This window comes from Morone saxatilis, unplaced genomic scaffold (assembly GCF_004916995.1).
Source record: "Morone saxatilis isolate NCDOM2014 unplaced genomic scaffold, NCSU_SB_2.0 Contig20, whole genome shotgun sequence".
Taxonomy (NCBI): domain Eukaryota; kingdom Metazoa; phylum Chordata; class Actinopteri; family Moronidae; genus Morone; species Morone saxatilis.
The window spans coordinates 13,867,959-13,883,201 of record NW_023339763.1 but is presented as its reverse complement, the minus strand read 5'-3'; the positions used below and the strand labels follow the sequence as shown (position 1 = coordinate 13,883,201).

At 39.5% G+C, this 15,243-nt stretch overlaps 3 protein-coding genes across 3 annotated transcripts in view; 1 reads left to right on the top strand and 2 right to left on the bottom strand.

Moving 5' to 3' along the window:
- Positions 1-2,617, top strand: part of birc2 (baculoviral IAP repeat containing 2) — a gene marked incomplete in the record, with an annotated part of 8,275 nt that extends 5,658 nt beyond the window's left edge. The window contains 5 exon segments of the mRNA XM_035666265.1: positions 78-320; positions 418-516; positions 815-970; positions 1,489-1,530; positions 1,930-2,617. Coding sequence (XP_035522158.1) covers positions 78-320; positions 418-516; positions 815-970; positions 1,489-1,530; positions 1,930-2,123 — 734 coding nt within the window.
- Positions 2,618-5,000: 2,383 nt separating this feature from the next.
- Positions 5,001-6,608, bottom strand: rpl23a (ribosomal protein L23a; the record flags this gene model as incomplete). The annotated part of the gene is given in 3 exon segments (XM_035666264.1): positions 5,001-5,177; positions 5,392-5,572; positions 6,526-6,608. Coding segments are annotated over 3 exon segments (428 nt in total), but the record flags the coding sequence as incomplete, so codon positions are not given.
- A 1,073-nt stretch (positions 6,609-7,681) lies between these two features.
- ddx52 (DEAD (Asp-Glu-Ala-Asp) box polypeptide 52) overlaps positions 7,682-15,243 on the bottom strand; it is an 8,046-nt gene continuing 484 nt past the window's right edge. The window contains 13 exon segments of the mRNA XM_035666876.1: positions 7,682-7,844; positions 8,660-8,953; positions 9,093-9,164; positions 9,867-9,942; positions 10,247-10,397; positions 10,501-10,623; positions 10,845-10,935; positions 11,021-11,224; positions 11,992-12,064; positions 12,171-12,282; positions 12,510-12,653; positions 12,742-12,927; positions 13,049-13,243. Of these exon segments, the coding sequence (XP_035522769.1) occupies positions 7,808-7,844; positions 8,660-8,953; positions 9,093-9,164; positions 9,867-9,942; positions 10,247-10,397; positions 10,501-10,623; positions 10,845-10,935; positions 11,021-11,224; positions 11,992-12,064; positions 12,171-12,282; positions 12,510-12,653; positions 12,742-12,927; positions 13,049-13,243 (1,758 nt within the window). The 3' untranslated portion in view covers positions 7,682-7,807.

The window sequence follows — 15,243 nt, the reverse complement described above, 5'->3', positions numbered from 1 at the left end:
GAATTTTGTGAAGAGTTTAGACTTTACACAACATAGAATATATCACTGATCTTGACGTTGCGTTGTCTTCCTCTCAGTGGTTCACCTCGGTCCAGGAGAGGAGCGGTCTGAGGACGCTGTCATGATGAACACCCCTGTGATTAAGTCTGCGTTAGAGATGGGCTTCGAGCGTAGTCTAGTCAAGCAAACAGTGCAGAGCAAGATCCTGACCAGTGGAGAGAACTACAGAACAGTTCAGGAGCTGGTTTCAGACCTGCTGAGTGCAGAGGACCAGAAAAGGGAAGAAGAACGAGAGATGCTGGCGGAGGCGATGGCATCAGGTACAGCTGGTGGTGAAAATGTAATGTGTTAGAATCAGCAGCTCTAAGGCCAGTGAACATTTAAAGACCATGAACAATAAATTCCTTCTTGCTTCAGATGGTTTCACCTTCGTGAAGAGACACCAGGCAGCACTGATCCAGCGTCTGAAGAGCGTCGAGCCAGTGTTGGAGCATTTAAGAGAGCAAAATGTGTTGTGTAGGTTTCTCCTTTTTCTGTTTTCAGTTTGATTTCAGTGGTTATATGGATGCTAATAAAAAAAGGTTTTTCCTTGCCACTGTCGCCAAGTGCTTGCCAGTGGTGGGAACTGTTGGGTCTCTGTAAATAACCTTCTGTTAATATTTGGCGCTATACTTGTAAAATTTAACTTGAAGAATTTATTTTTATGACGGACAAACAACATTTTAGCAAATTATCAGAGAATAATTGGAGTGATGATTGTATCATACAGCTGTGGCTGTGATTGTGAGTAACTCTTCTTCCCGTTAACCCGCAGCTACCGAGGAGTACAGCGGCCTCAAGGCTCAGACATCTGCCCAACAGCAAACTGCCAGGCTGATAGAGCTCGTACTCACCAAGGGAAACGCCACGGCCGAGGTCTTCCGCAACTGGATCCAGAAAAACGATGTCCACCTGCTCAGAGACCTCATGGGTACGTCACAACCCCAGGCTTTGTGACAACACTTGTCACAGAAAGGACGTAGAAACATTTGAAGTTCTAGTGTGTAACATTTAGGAGGCTCGATTGGCAGAAAGGGAATATAATATTTTCATTATATTGTTTTAGTGTATAATCACCTGAACAGAGGGATGGTCATGTTAGATGTTTTTATCTATAGACAGAGCAGGTCCTGTTTTATGAAGTCAGCCTTGTTTCAACAGAAGCCCAGAACAGACAAACCAAACACTCGCTCTCGATTAGGCCTTTGGTGTTTTTTACCCATAAATTTTCATGGCCACTGTAGTTTCTCTTACACACTTGGAACGAGTGGTATTCAGTCGGTTGCTATCTGCAACTTCACTGTTAGATGCCTCTAAATCCTACACACTAGTCCTGTAAGCACGAGATAGCTCTTCAGAGGTGCAAATACATGTTTTCATTGAGAGTATATTTGTTTTTGTTTTGCATTAAAGACTGAGCTAACTACATGTTCTCTTTCACATTTTCAGCCCAATCAAATGAAGCAGCATCGCCAAGCCAAGATCTCTCAGGTATACAGACACACCTGAGCCTCAGGCAGAACTCAATATCCTGCCAGCTTATTGTTTTGTGTTGAATTATTTTAAACTGTAAGGCACTTTGTAGCTTTTATTTTTAAAAATGTATCAGTCCTTACTTAACATCTGTACGATGATGTGAAATTCCTAGACGTAAATGTTACATGAAACAATATTTCCTTCGTCTAAAGCAGTATTTTCTGTGTTAATAGGTTATAGCCACAAATACTGGGTGGAGCAATTTAATGTAGAGATGAACAGTGATGTAACCTGTTGAAAAGAAACGGTTAATAACACTCAACATAAACATGATACTTAGATTTCAGGCAGGAATGCAGACCAACATGTTGGGAGTGAAAGATGGATGAATTAATCCTTTATTTTTCTTTTCAGACCTCCCCATGGAGGAGCAGCTGCGGCGCCTGCAGGAAGAGCGTACCTGCAAGGTGTGTATGGATAAAGAAGTGAACATCGTCTTCATCCCATGTGGACACCTGGTGGTGTGCAAAGAGTGTGCGCCGTCACTGCGAAAGTGCCCAATCTGCAGAGGCCTGGTTAAAGGCACAGTCCGAACCTTCCTCTCATAACCTGCAGGCTGTGAGCCGCTCAGTTTCAGAACAATGTGATTGAATGTAAGCAATAGAAATCTTTATTTATTGGAGAGAGCAGGAAGGGTGCTGTGCTTTCCCCCCCGTTGCCTAATATGTGACTTACCTGTTCATGTTAATCCTAAGAGACATTTATGATGTCACCAAGTTTCTACATCATTTATCTAAATAACCAGATAACACTTACAGACCTACATTTATTTGATAAGAGATGTAAAATACAGTAAATTGTGATGTTCAGTACAATATGAGATTGGTTTTTACACACGTCAGCTGGCTTTCATCATTAGGGCTGAGTGATATGTTTGAGATTAGTATTGTGCTATTGTTGGCCATATTCACATCATGTTATCAGTAAATATCACAACAATGTATTAAAAAAATAAATCAATTGGTGTTCAATGCAGTGAACTGTTCATTACAATAAACTTAACGCGTGAAACAAAAACTTCAATAAATTGTTTCTAAAATAACATTGTATTAAACTTTGATTTGTAACAGCAGCACTGTGGTAAGTATCAGATTGATGGTTTAATGCTCAGGTGACAGTGTGTCGAGTCCCGTCAGCAACTGCTGTAGATCACGTTTACAGAAGCAGCTACGCAGGTCTGATCAACTGACACGAGATGTTGATTCATGTTTGTAATACGGTAGTCATCCACCTTGTTATGGAAAATCTCAAATAAAGCACAGTGGTCACAAGTAGACAAGAAATTACTAAGTTACATCATGTCCCCTAAAAAATGAGACATTATGAAGTTAACAGAAGTACTGCGGGTCTTCTGTTTTGACTACTTCTTGTTTATATTGAGAAACACTCAAACTAGGAGAAATAAACTATAAATGTGAGGCATATGCTGATTTTCTGTATGATAAACAGAATCTTCACATCACCCACCTCTCAAATTAAACTGACTTTTGTGAATTGCTGTACGCCCTATATCTCCAACTACAGTCTGGAATTTATTTTCACATAAAACTTGTATATAGTCTGTTCTGTAATAAAAGTTCAATCCTTCATGAAGTAAAACATACAAGTTAAACATGCCGTGGGCCTTTTCACAGCCTGGACAGTGACATGTAGTCTTGTGCTGCATTGGAAACTTTGAGTGATGTGGTCTACACTCGCTCATATTCAGTGGATGTAAAAACAATATACTGTATATATACACGTTATAAGTTTAATGTAGCGTACCTATCGTCAGCAGGGCTGGGTGATACATTTTTTTAAAAAAAACTCAGACTTCACACCTGATTTAAATCATTTTTCTTAAAAACCAAACATATCTTTATCATGAATCAGCACTGCAACTGTAATGACTGATCACTGAGGCTCCTTCTTCACAATGGGATACTAAAGGATAATGATTCGACATGTTCTGTATAGATATTAGACTTGACTGGATTGTTGCTGTTTAATAGTCCTTAGTAGCTGTATGTGAAAATATCTAGTTTAAGTCTATTTTATAATTCAGGCGTTTTTGCCTTGATTTTTTAATCAATGTATCGCCCCACTACAATCAGCAAAATCTTTTACTGTAGTTAAAAGATTCTAGTTCAACAAGCACAGCTATTACCTGCTAAGGGAAGTTGTACCAGCAGGGTTTTTTTGTTTTTTTTAAATTCTGCTTAGCATTACTAGAGCCTAACTTAAAAATAAAAATACAGCAATTCTACAAGATGTCAACATTATAGAATAGTACAAGTTTGAAGATGCTAAACCAAGCAGCTGCTATTAGCGACCTTCCTACACCCAGGACAAGAAATAAACCTTTTGTCAATGCATCACACATACAGGAGCTCAACTGACCTAACATAAGCTTATGTTGCTTTCTACAAACAAGATTTTGACGCCTGAAACCACCTTCACATCTGTGGTAGACCAAAAACCACTGCACGACTCCAATACACTGACAGCGATCATGGCAGCTGTAAGTGTAAATCTGAACGGAAGCCCTGTTAAATGCTAAACAAGGTGGTATTGTTAGGAGATGCTTTCAGACACTTCCGTCAAACACACACTCCCCTAAAGTAACTTTACTTTGGTAATTCATCTCAGAGAAAAACCCTGAAATTGTAGATTGTAAAAAAGTCAGGCAGTGGTGATAAAAGTATGTCAAACCTCATTTACTGCATGTATCCATGTGTCACATGTGTCAAGACTCATAAAACACACCGACACTGAAATGAGGTTTATACAAATATTTATTCTTCCACAAGTCTCTTCTGCCACAGTTTAGATGATGCCAATCTGTACAAAAAGAAAAAGGGAAACGAATTACACAATGTTCATCAATACTGTGAATACGTCTGTACCTGCACTATCTGGCATCAGTGGTTCCTTTGAATGCATCATAAACATTCAGATCAAATAAAAGTTTACATCACTTGCACAGGTTTGACAACTTCTGAAAGCAAATACAACAACTGTGTTGAACTGCACTGGCTTTCAATCGAATGCCCTCATTGATTTGGCAACATCCAACCCATCTACATGGTGCGGCGCACGCAACTACGCCCTTCTTTTAATCGGCGCTAACATGGGTCAACACACACACATAAGACGGACCATTGAAAGGAGGGTGGTAAGCTAAATCTATGCTCAAGTTTAGATGTACAATAGTAAATAAAACCACATGTAATGTAAAGAGGTACATTTTGTCCAGCAATCAACTACTAAATTTGTTCACAACAAAAACGACAGACGTTCCTGTGAGCTGATACCATTAATGAATGTTCTGGTTTAATTATGAATGAATGTTTAAGACGGTGTGAGCCAAATAGTGTCCAGTAATTCAATTTCTAACAGGACAACACGAAACTGGTATTCATTTTGGTCCGGGTTAACATTTCTACCTGATGAGTGTGTTGACTTTGGCGACGTCGATGTCGTACAGCTTCTTGACAGCGTGCTTGATCTGGTGTTTGTTTGCCTTGACGTCAACAATGAACACAAGTGTGTTGTTGTCCTCGATCTTCTTCATGGCGGACTCTGTTGTCAAGGGGAACTTGATGATGGCATAGTGATCCAACCTACAGAAGAAAACACACATTAGCTCTCACACTTCCATATAAGCCTTTCCTGCTTGTTCTCAACTTCAAACATCTACAAACAAATGTTTGAGTTGGACGCATCAGTAGTTTAGAAAGCTGGAATCATGTTTTTTCATACTTTGATCGCTTTTACCATCATGTGCACCAGGTTTAATCTGCATTTCTTCAGCTGCATGCCGTCACTGTAACTCACTTGTTCCTGCGAGGAGCACTCTTGCGAGGATACTTGGGCTGTCTGCGGAGACGGAGGGTCTTAGGGCGACGGAAGGTGGGAGAAGTCCTGATTTTCTTCTTCCTCTGGCTGTGTACGCCCTTGAGCACGGCCTTCTTAGCCTTGAGAGCCTTTGACTTGGCCTCAGTCTTGGCAGGGACAACTACGACAGAGAAATAGCATTTGTTAGGACCGTTAGGTAGTTTGTGCTCCTCCTGTCGGTCCGAGGGCACACACACTTAGGAAATACGGCAACAAGGACCAAAACATTAGCAATATTTGACATAATAGCTTAACTAACTAAAATTAAACATTGGAGTATGCCGATTATGTCAAATGTGATTAGGAAAAGCTGCATTTACATTGACCAGCAAAGACATTAAAGTAGCTAAACCAATCTTTATTTCAGTATCAGCAGCGGTTATTTAGGGATGACTAAAGAACTATACATATATATAAATATATATATATATATTTGAGGTTTTATAATGAACTCAGTCACTGACAACCAACACTCACACTAGCTCCCACTCAACTATCTGTCTCACCTCACTGACACACACGACGTGGACGAAAACGTCAAACATCTCTTCAGTATCTTTAGTTATGGGACCGACATTTGCTGCACCTAACGACATGGCCCAAGTGTGGACATTGTCTTTAGTTTTCTTACAACGCCGCAGCAACGTAACACTGCTAACTTTCACGTGTAGCTAACGGGTCGCTTCAAACACCGCCGAGTTCACGCAAATGCTGTTTATTATCACCAAACAGCTATATAATAATGTCCTAACATAACAACGACGGCTGCTGAGACTTGACGTAAACTAACCGTGTCCATAACAGACTGTGTATGCAGAATAAAGCTGTGAATGAACTGCAACGCTAACATGCTAATATTAGCTTAGCATCACGTTCCAGCACACCGCTAACGTTACATGCCGGAGACGGTGTGTGTGATTTATCTGTATATTCAGAGAGTTAGCGGCGATACTCTGAGATTATTTAAACCCCAGTCAGCTCAGCTTCACATTTCGGGCAGCTCCAGTGAATCTTGTAGACGTTATTAGTGTAAATTGTGGGAATTATTCAGTGAAAATGATTAGGTTGACAAACCTTCCTTCTTCACCTTCGGTGCCATGTTGAGAAAGGAAGACTGGACGGGGTTTCCTGCAGTATAATGCATGGGCGAGATCTCACGGCAGATGTATCGCGATAGTTAAGAAAGCGTGCAGACGGATACCATTGATTAATATATTATTATTAGGTATTGATTCGCATTTAAACAATTTGTCAAAGTATTTAAGTTTTATTAAAGTTTATCAGTCCAGTTTAGAGTGATAATCTTTTGTTCTTTTTAGGTTTTCTGTTTTAAAGGCAACAGGATGAAAAGATACTTTCTTAGAATTAGCAAAAGGTTTCATAAAATTAAAATAAATTGCTTTGAACCATTTGAACACATTTTCCTATAGCTATTTGAATATAGCACCACATTTATTTATGTTAAAAACAGAGGGCCGTGAAAGTTTATAATTATTTGTTAAATATGGTACTGTATATTCATACAATTTTTATTTTGGGGTTTTTTTATTTGCTTGTTCCATGAAAAATATCTTGCCAAACTAACTGTCTTGCTACCCGTTAGCTTTCTTCAATTCAGATTGCCTGAAAGTTTTTTTTAATTCTTTATCATTTCAAAAGACTGAACCACCATGAGCTTTAAATATATTATTTTTAAAATATGTCTATACTATAATGAATAGTTTAACATGTAAAGATAAGTTGTTAAGTCCGTCTGCTGCTAGGTTCAGAGTATTTAACTTTGTACCAGTTTGCAATAAAACAATAAAAAGCCATATATATAAATAAAAAAATATATAAATATATAATATATATATATATAAATATATAATCCCTGTGCTGTAGACCAAAGAAAATAAATATTTTATAAATATTATAAAATAAACCTTTATTATAAACCTTTAACTGCATCTTCCATTTAGCCGAGACATATAAACTAGAATTTATCCTTTAAATAGAACCTAAATATTTCTCCAGAGTAATTGATGAATATTCAAAATCTTAAGGGACTCCATGACTCATCTCTCTCACAATTTTCTTTATAGTTTTATTTATATAAAAAATAGCTTGAAACGATTTCATAACCCTTGTCTTGTTCAGTGTACTTGGGTCTACCTTGTTAGTTCAACTCAATCACTCCACAGCTTTATTTTATTTTTTTAAGAATGTCAAGAAAGATCTACAAAATAACTATATATATATAAAACACTTTATTTTATACTCTGATAATACAAAGCACAAATGTGACAATTAGCAGTGAATCCAAAAAAAAAAAAAAAAAATCCACATCCATCAGTCTGCTCGTACCACTTCTCTTTTATTCCTCCTGTGGCTTATTTTTCTTCCCCTTTTTCCTGGTGGGAATAAAAAAAAACGTAATTAGTTCAAGTTATCTTGTTTATTTTTTAAATATATATTTGGGGCTTTTTGCCTTTATTGAAAGGGCAGCTCAAGATAGACAGGAAAGGGGAAGAGAGAGGGGATGACACACAGCAAAGGAGTACAGGCCGGACTCGAGCCCATAGCCGCTGGAGCAAGGACTCTCAGTCTCAGTACATCAGGCGCCAGCTCTACCAGTCAGCTGCCATGACGCCCCAGTTCAGGCTATTTTTGACCAACATCCTCAACTTGTGCCACATCTTACAAACCTAACCTAAAGCCAACTCATTCCATATATCTGATTGTTATTTGGGTAAACAGTATTTAAATAGGACTTTATGTATTTTTATTCTAGCATCTTTCAAACTACTCTGATTGCACATGTTTTTATTTGTATTAATACCACAGTGTTTTTTTTATTCTAGCATATTCTAGACATTTTTCAGTATTAGTTTTATACGTTGTGGCATTAAGAATAATTTCCTTTTCAAAAGTGGTCAGTGCTTTATAAGGTGGCAGCATATCTAAAACATTTCATAGGTCATACTTATATGACAGCAGATTATTTTGTTAGAGAAGGTGGCTATTTAAAAAAAAAACACTGATAATGTGTTTTAAACAAAAAAAACATCAGTGGGAAAAATTGTGTTTGTGTAAATGTCACTGTCAGATAAAAAGGCAGCTCTTATAACATAAACCAGATCTAGTTAGACCATTAAATAAACATGGACACATAAGAGTTGAAAATTAAATATACAGGATGAGAACATCCCACAAACACCTTCCTTACTTTTTTAACTTGGCTCCAGTTTTCTGAGAAGCCTTCTTGTGCTTTTCTGTTCCCCTTTCTTGCTGTGCTTTATTTCTTTTCTTCAGCCCCTCTCCTTTTGCCTTCTTTTCCCCTTTCTGCTGCTGCACTGCAGTTTGAGATCCGCTCGGCCCTTTCTGCTCTTCACTCGCTGTCCGCTTCTCTCTTTTCTGTCCTTTATTCGGTGCGTTGCCTTTCTTCTTCATTAAGAAGCGAGGAGTTGTGCAAATGGTGCTTCTGTTGGGAGGTTTCTTCTCAAGTCTCCGCTTCACTTTGCTGAACACAAAACATAAACAGACGGACAACCGTATTACCAAAACTGAAACTCATCAATTTAGCAAGAGAGAAAGGAGCAGAAAGGTCTTTAAATGTATTGTTATTGTGGAACTTTATTATCTTTATCCATCTCTTTTACCTGTGTATCTTCTTGAAGCCAATCATGTAGTCGGGTACAGGACATCCTGCTTGTTTTATTACATTAGCGATGCTGTTTGGAAGAAAAATGCATTCAGAAAAAAAAGGTGCAAATTGTAAAAACAGCTCACAGAAAAGTACAGTACAGTGCTGGTGTGCTTGATTTAGTTCACTAATGACGCATGTATTTTAAACAAGACGTCACATTATCTAACAAATTGCTTTCTTTCTTTTTGCCTTGATGTTGAAAGCAGATGTCAACAGGAAACAAGCAGGTAAACAAGTAAATCTTTAACCTATTTTAGTAAAGTGGTCCTGATGCATCCTTCACAGTGAATACTGGCTTCAATACTTTGCTTTTGCCTCTTGAAGACTTGAAGGTGAAAACGTCTCATTAAAATTTTGGGAGTGTGCGGACTACCTCACTTTCTATGCTGCTTTTGTCCTCCACCTTTACTCGACTGGGTTAAATGTCCACTGGCCTTCTGTGCTTTTAAATGCTTGGCAAACATCAGGAGGTAGCTACCAGTACCTACTATTAGTTTACAAGGTCCTGAAAGTTGTAAACATTCCTCAGAGCAGTAATGTCAGGTTTGGCCTGGCGCTAATTATCTGATGACCTGTCTGCCTCACCTGATGTTTGCTGTTTAGTAACCACAGCTGGGCCTTCACATAAACAGACTACTTTCAGTCGCACGCAAAAAAACAATCTGTTCTTGTTTATCTGCAAAGGAAGTCAGTCTGAACTTTCTGTGAGGTTCATGTGTCCACGTACCTGCGCAGCAGTGGCTTGTCATTTTCTGTGAAAAAGGTTATGGCCTTCCCCTGATGTCCAGCTCTACCAGTCCGACCTGAGGAACGGCAAACAGGAAGATATATGAGGGAGCGATGAGCAGACAGGGAGGATTGGAGCACAGATATATAAAGGAAACCACACAGGATTAAACATAACGACATATCGCCAACGAGTCAGCTGGCATAAATCCAAAATTTGTCAAAAACCAAACTAAAAAGGTATTTAATTCACAATTATATAAAAGTAGGAAATATTCTTCTGTGAAGCTGTAATCAGCAAATGTTTGATCTTTTTACATGATAAATGATGATTATTACGTTGACTAATCAGTTAATGTTTGATTATATATAAAAACTAACCAATTCTATGGATGTACTCCACGGAGCTGGTGGGGAAGTCGTAGTTCAGCACGAGGTTGACCCCTTTGAAGTCGATTCCTCTGGCGAGCAGAGCCGTGCAGATCAATACCCAAATCTTACCGGAGCGGAAACTGTTCACTACGTTGTCCCGCTGGAACAGAAAAGCCACAGAACAGAGGATGAATACAAGGGTGCACTTTAAAAAGGACCCATAATACACTGTATTAAGAGTGTATGTGTGTGTGTGTGTGTACCTGCTGCTGTGTGCGATCTGCGTGGATCACGTCTACATTGATGCCCTCATACACCAGCTCATGGAAAAGCTCCCGTGCTCGGTCTATAGACTGCACAAACACCAGCATGGGTGGCAGGAAACCCTGAAAAAAGCAAGGAGGACATCCTTTCATTTAATGTTGGGTCATAAAGGAATAGAGCGTGTATTCATCCATGTGTTTCTTCCCCCCCTGAATAGTGAGTTTAGTTATAAAGCTTTTTGTAACTATATTCAAAATGTGCATGGCTGATGATCTAGTTCAGAAAATAATTCATATAGAGTCATTTATAAGCTCAAAGAGCAGATTCTCTGGAGTGTCCTTACTTTTTTGATGATGTCCCTCATGGCCACCAGTTTGCCGTTCTCGGTCCCAACAAACAGCAGCTGCTGTTCCACCGACTCAACGGCCGTATTTCTACAAGGATGATAAATACGTTTTTCTTATGCAAGAAAAAGTTGACGTAAATCCATCAAAGTAAGTTCTACAGGTAGATTATTACCTGTGTCCAATGTTGACAGACACCAGGTTGTCGAGGTTCAGACGGCACCACTGTTCCACATCTGTCGTGCAGGTGGCGCTGAAGAAAGCTCTGCGCACCTTTGAACTAGAACAGGCCAGAAAAACTGTGGCCAGTTGCTCCCTGAAGCCCGTCTTACCGCCCTCGAACAGCTTATCGGACTCGTCGACAATCAGCCACTCCACACTGAACAGCAACAGAAGACCACATCAATCAGTGGACAGTGGAGACAGAAGAAACGAGAAGAGGACAGAGAGCGGCTTGCACCTCAAAAACAGCTAGCTTTCGACTCAACTCAGGTTTTCCGGTATCACAAAGATCACCATGGTAACCTATACAGCTTTGGAGCAGGTTAACTTAAGACAATCAGATCAAAACCTGCCAATAGCCTGTCTACTAACCAATAAGATCACTGGAAAACCTGATTTATGATTCCTACAGGATTCTGACGGGGAAAACGTACTGACTTCACAATAAAATAACATAATAAAGAGTAATAAATATTCTTTATACGTCAGCAGAGACACTTCCAGGCTTTTCATGTGTCCTCTCTGACTCAGTGTCAATGCTTTTGGGCTTATTTCTTCACTGGAGCTTAGTTTATGAGGACATTTGTCTACCTTGGATATAATCCAATAATATAAAATAATATATATGTTATATATGTATAAATACAACATTTCGGTCAAATAAACCTCATTGGGTATTAATCAGGATATTCAGGATCACCAACGTTCACATTCAGTGAAGCCAAGTAATTCAAAGAGAGACAGACTGGATGTAAACAATGCTGGAGTTAAAATGTTTTTATGAAGAAGGAAATGCATTGAGCACATCTGTTAGATCTCAAGGATTAACACTGGGAGCTTTGGTGAGTGAAACCTAACTTTTGCTCGCTTAGAAGAAACTTTTGGGAAAGAAACCGTTTCAGAGAGCATGAGATTCAGTGTTACCTGCTGAGGTCGAGAGCTGGAGGATCCTGGTTGAGAAGGAAGACAAGTCTGTTTGGAGTACTGACGAGTATATCTGCACAGAGAAACGTAGGAGGTAAACATTGAGGTAAAGGCAATTCACGTTCCCCCTTTTTATTTATATTTCACCTCTTCCGTGGAAACATGTTTCCATTTCTTACCATATTTTTTGTTTGACTGTGGTCCGTATTTCTTGGCTGCCAGAGAGGCTTTGTCTATGATGTGAACTCTAAATCCTACTCCCTCTGACAGGCGGAGCAGCTCTCTGTAGGTCTAAACACAACACAACACAACGGATTGATAGCAATTAAAAATACATGCATCATTTAACAAACAACTTAAGCAATAGCCGAAACCGAAACCTGGAAACTCGTGTCTTCAGGTCTCCTTCCTTGATATCAGTAACTATAACGTTTATCGTTGATTGATGATTGATTGTGAGAAATTGGGCTGGAAGTATTTCAGAAAACATTCTGTGTGTGTCCACGTGTGTTGGGTACCTGGCTGGCCAGTTCTCTGGTCGGGGAGATGATCACAGCTCTGAAGCCCAGGTTGGCCGGCTGCTGCAGGTGGGCGAGCAGCGGGAGACAGAAAGCCAAAGTCTTTCCTGATCCAGTGGGAGCGCAGGCCAGCAGCTCCCGACCCTGAGCAAGAAACCAGGCACATTGAAACCTTCAGCCTGTAAGCCTGCACACAATTTCCTAACCAAAGAATGTGTGTGTCGGCACTCACATGCATCATGAGCGGTATCGCCTGCATCTGTACTGGCGTTGGGGAGTCCAGCCCTGCGTCTTTGAGGTTCTGGAGGACACACGAGTTGAGGCGATACTCGGACTGCAGCTCCTCAAACGTGCACACAGGGTCGGGGACGTCGGAGCCGTGCACGTTTATACGGTGTTGAGAGCGAATACGATTCACCTAAAACCAAGAGAAATAGATTTTACACAAGATACATAAACATAAGAGTGCCTTTATCATCACAATCACATAAAATCTCTTTATCAATGTATTGTGCTGTAAGTCGTGTCTCTGTGAGGACCTTTTCCTGATGAAGATGCTTCAGCCTCTTCAGCGAGGATTTCTCCTTCCCATCACTCGGCAGGTTTTGGATCTTTCTGTCCAATGAGGAGGTCCAGGTGATGCCGTTTCCCTGCGAGTCTTTTGGCGGTCCGCCACCAGCTTCAGTCACAGTCAAACAGAAGACAGCAAACAGCAGTGAGTCTGATACGAAGAGCTACGTCACGTTCATTTTAAATGTCATCACCTACCATTGTTGATATGATATGAGCTGTCCATTATAATCACACTGTAAACAGTCAAATCTGATACTTCAGTTCATGTCATCTCATAATACATATGGTCATGTGACCCACATCTGGAATTGTAATATTAAGAACGGCAACAATCATAAAACCAGAATACAAACACAAATTCACATTTTTAACAACGTCAAGCAAATAATTTGGTATTTCTGTAATAAATAATAATAATAATATGCTACATCACACTAGAGCTACTTTTTTTTTTAACCATTTGGTCTATTTGTTTTCTTAAGTAAAACATCACAAGCCCAAAGCAGAGCAGCAAAGCAGCAAATCCTTACAGTTTAGAAGCTGGGCCCACAGAGTTTTGGGCCATTTTAACTACAAATAGACAATGCAAATATAAAAGCAGATATATTTCTGTTTATGCTTGAAGCTTTTCCTTGAAGGGTGACAACATCACAGAAAACACATGTGATCATTGACACATTTTCTCTTTCTGTTGTCAAACAAAAGTCGACTTAGACTTCACAGAATATGAATGATTATTATTATTATTATTAAAAATGTGTACTATAGCTACTGTTAATTTTATATATTATATACATACATAATACTTTATATCTTATCTTATTTTTGATTCTGTTCTTAAGGTCAGGGTTTTTCATTTTACTTTAATGTATGTTTAATGTATGTATTTTCGTATGGCTACTGGATGCTTGACTTTCCTCGGGATAAAAGAAAGTATCTATCCATCTATCTATCTTAATTAGTCTATCTATCCTATCTATCTAAATCTATCTATGAACTGTATCAGCAGCATGTATCTTACACAAGATCCCATAAAATATCTGGCAGCTTTAAATAAACCTTCTAGTGCCATAACCCAGCAGTGAGCGGAAGCACATCTTACCTTCCACTTGCGAATTTTCATCCTTTTCTTTTTCAGTCTCACGGTCTCCTCTCTTCTCCCCTCCTTCTTCCTTCCTTATATCTTACCCCCCCCTCCCTACTCTATACCAGCATTAAACCATAGGACAATAATTATCAAGCACCCATTACTTGGTCAAGCAAATCATTGCAGACTCTCCCAGTTCACTTCTATTATAGGGCACAGTTTCAATAAATTCGCTAAAATCTGTTCAGCAAGTGATTGAATACCCCTACACAACCATTATTCTAGAAGACAACACTTCCTGTATGTCTTGTAATAAATGTTGAGTCCACAGCTTCATTCCTGGCAGTGATTTAAACCCTTACTAGCCGACGGCCATATCAACAAACCAATTGAGACAATGCAGTCTTCTTCCTTTGATTTTCAGAGGGTAACGGACGACATCTTATTTGCCCGACTACTAAAACCGTAGACAAGGATCGAACGATTTGTAGGCTTCTGTAAGTAAATCAACTCTAGCAAAAAATTTTCTAGTGCAAGTTGGGACAATATCAAGGGTAGAACCAGAGTTATACCAAAAACTAATGTCGGCAGCTCGCCCACGCGCATCTGCTGTCCCCTACGTGGCATCGTAGGGCCCCCCAGGCGCACGCGGTCGCCGGAAAAACGACTCCAAATCAAGGCTGCCAGCATTGATAATAGGCCTGCTTACACTTGTAATTGCTAATCTTTAGGAGACATGCAGCTGACCCAACGTACAAGCTCGAAGTCGATGCGCCCGATCAGATACCAGTAGGAGAGTTTGGAATGGCCAAATCCAAGACGGCTTTTTTGTAATGATCTTGTACATACGTGTTGCTAGATGCCTGTAAATTCAGCAGTTTGGCTAACACACCCTATAATATCCTTTACAGGATGATATTATGTCAAGGGATTCGGCTTGTGGTGCAGTTATTCTGCCTTCTAGTGCCGGAAATACTGAGATATTATGCAGCCCTAGAGGAGTTAGCATATATTTTGGAAAAGTTAACGAAAAATAGTCATCCGCTGTTTTGATTTATACAAAAAGTATATTAC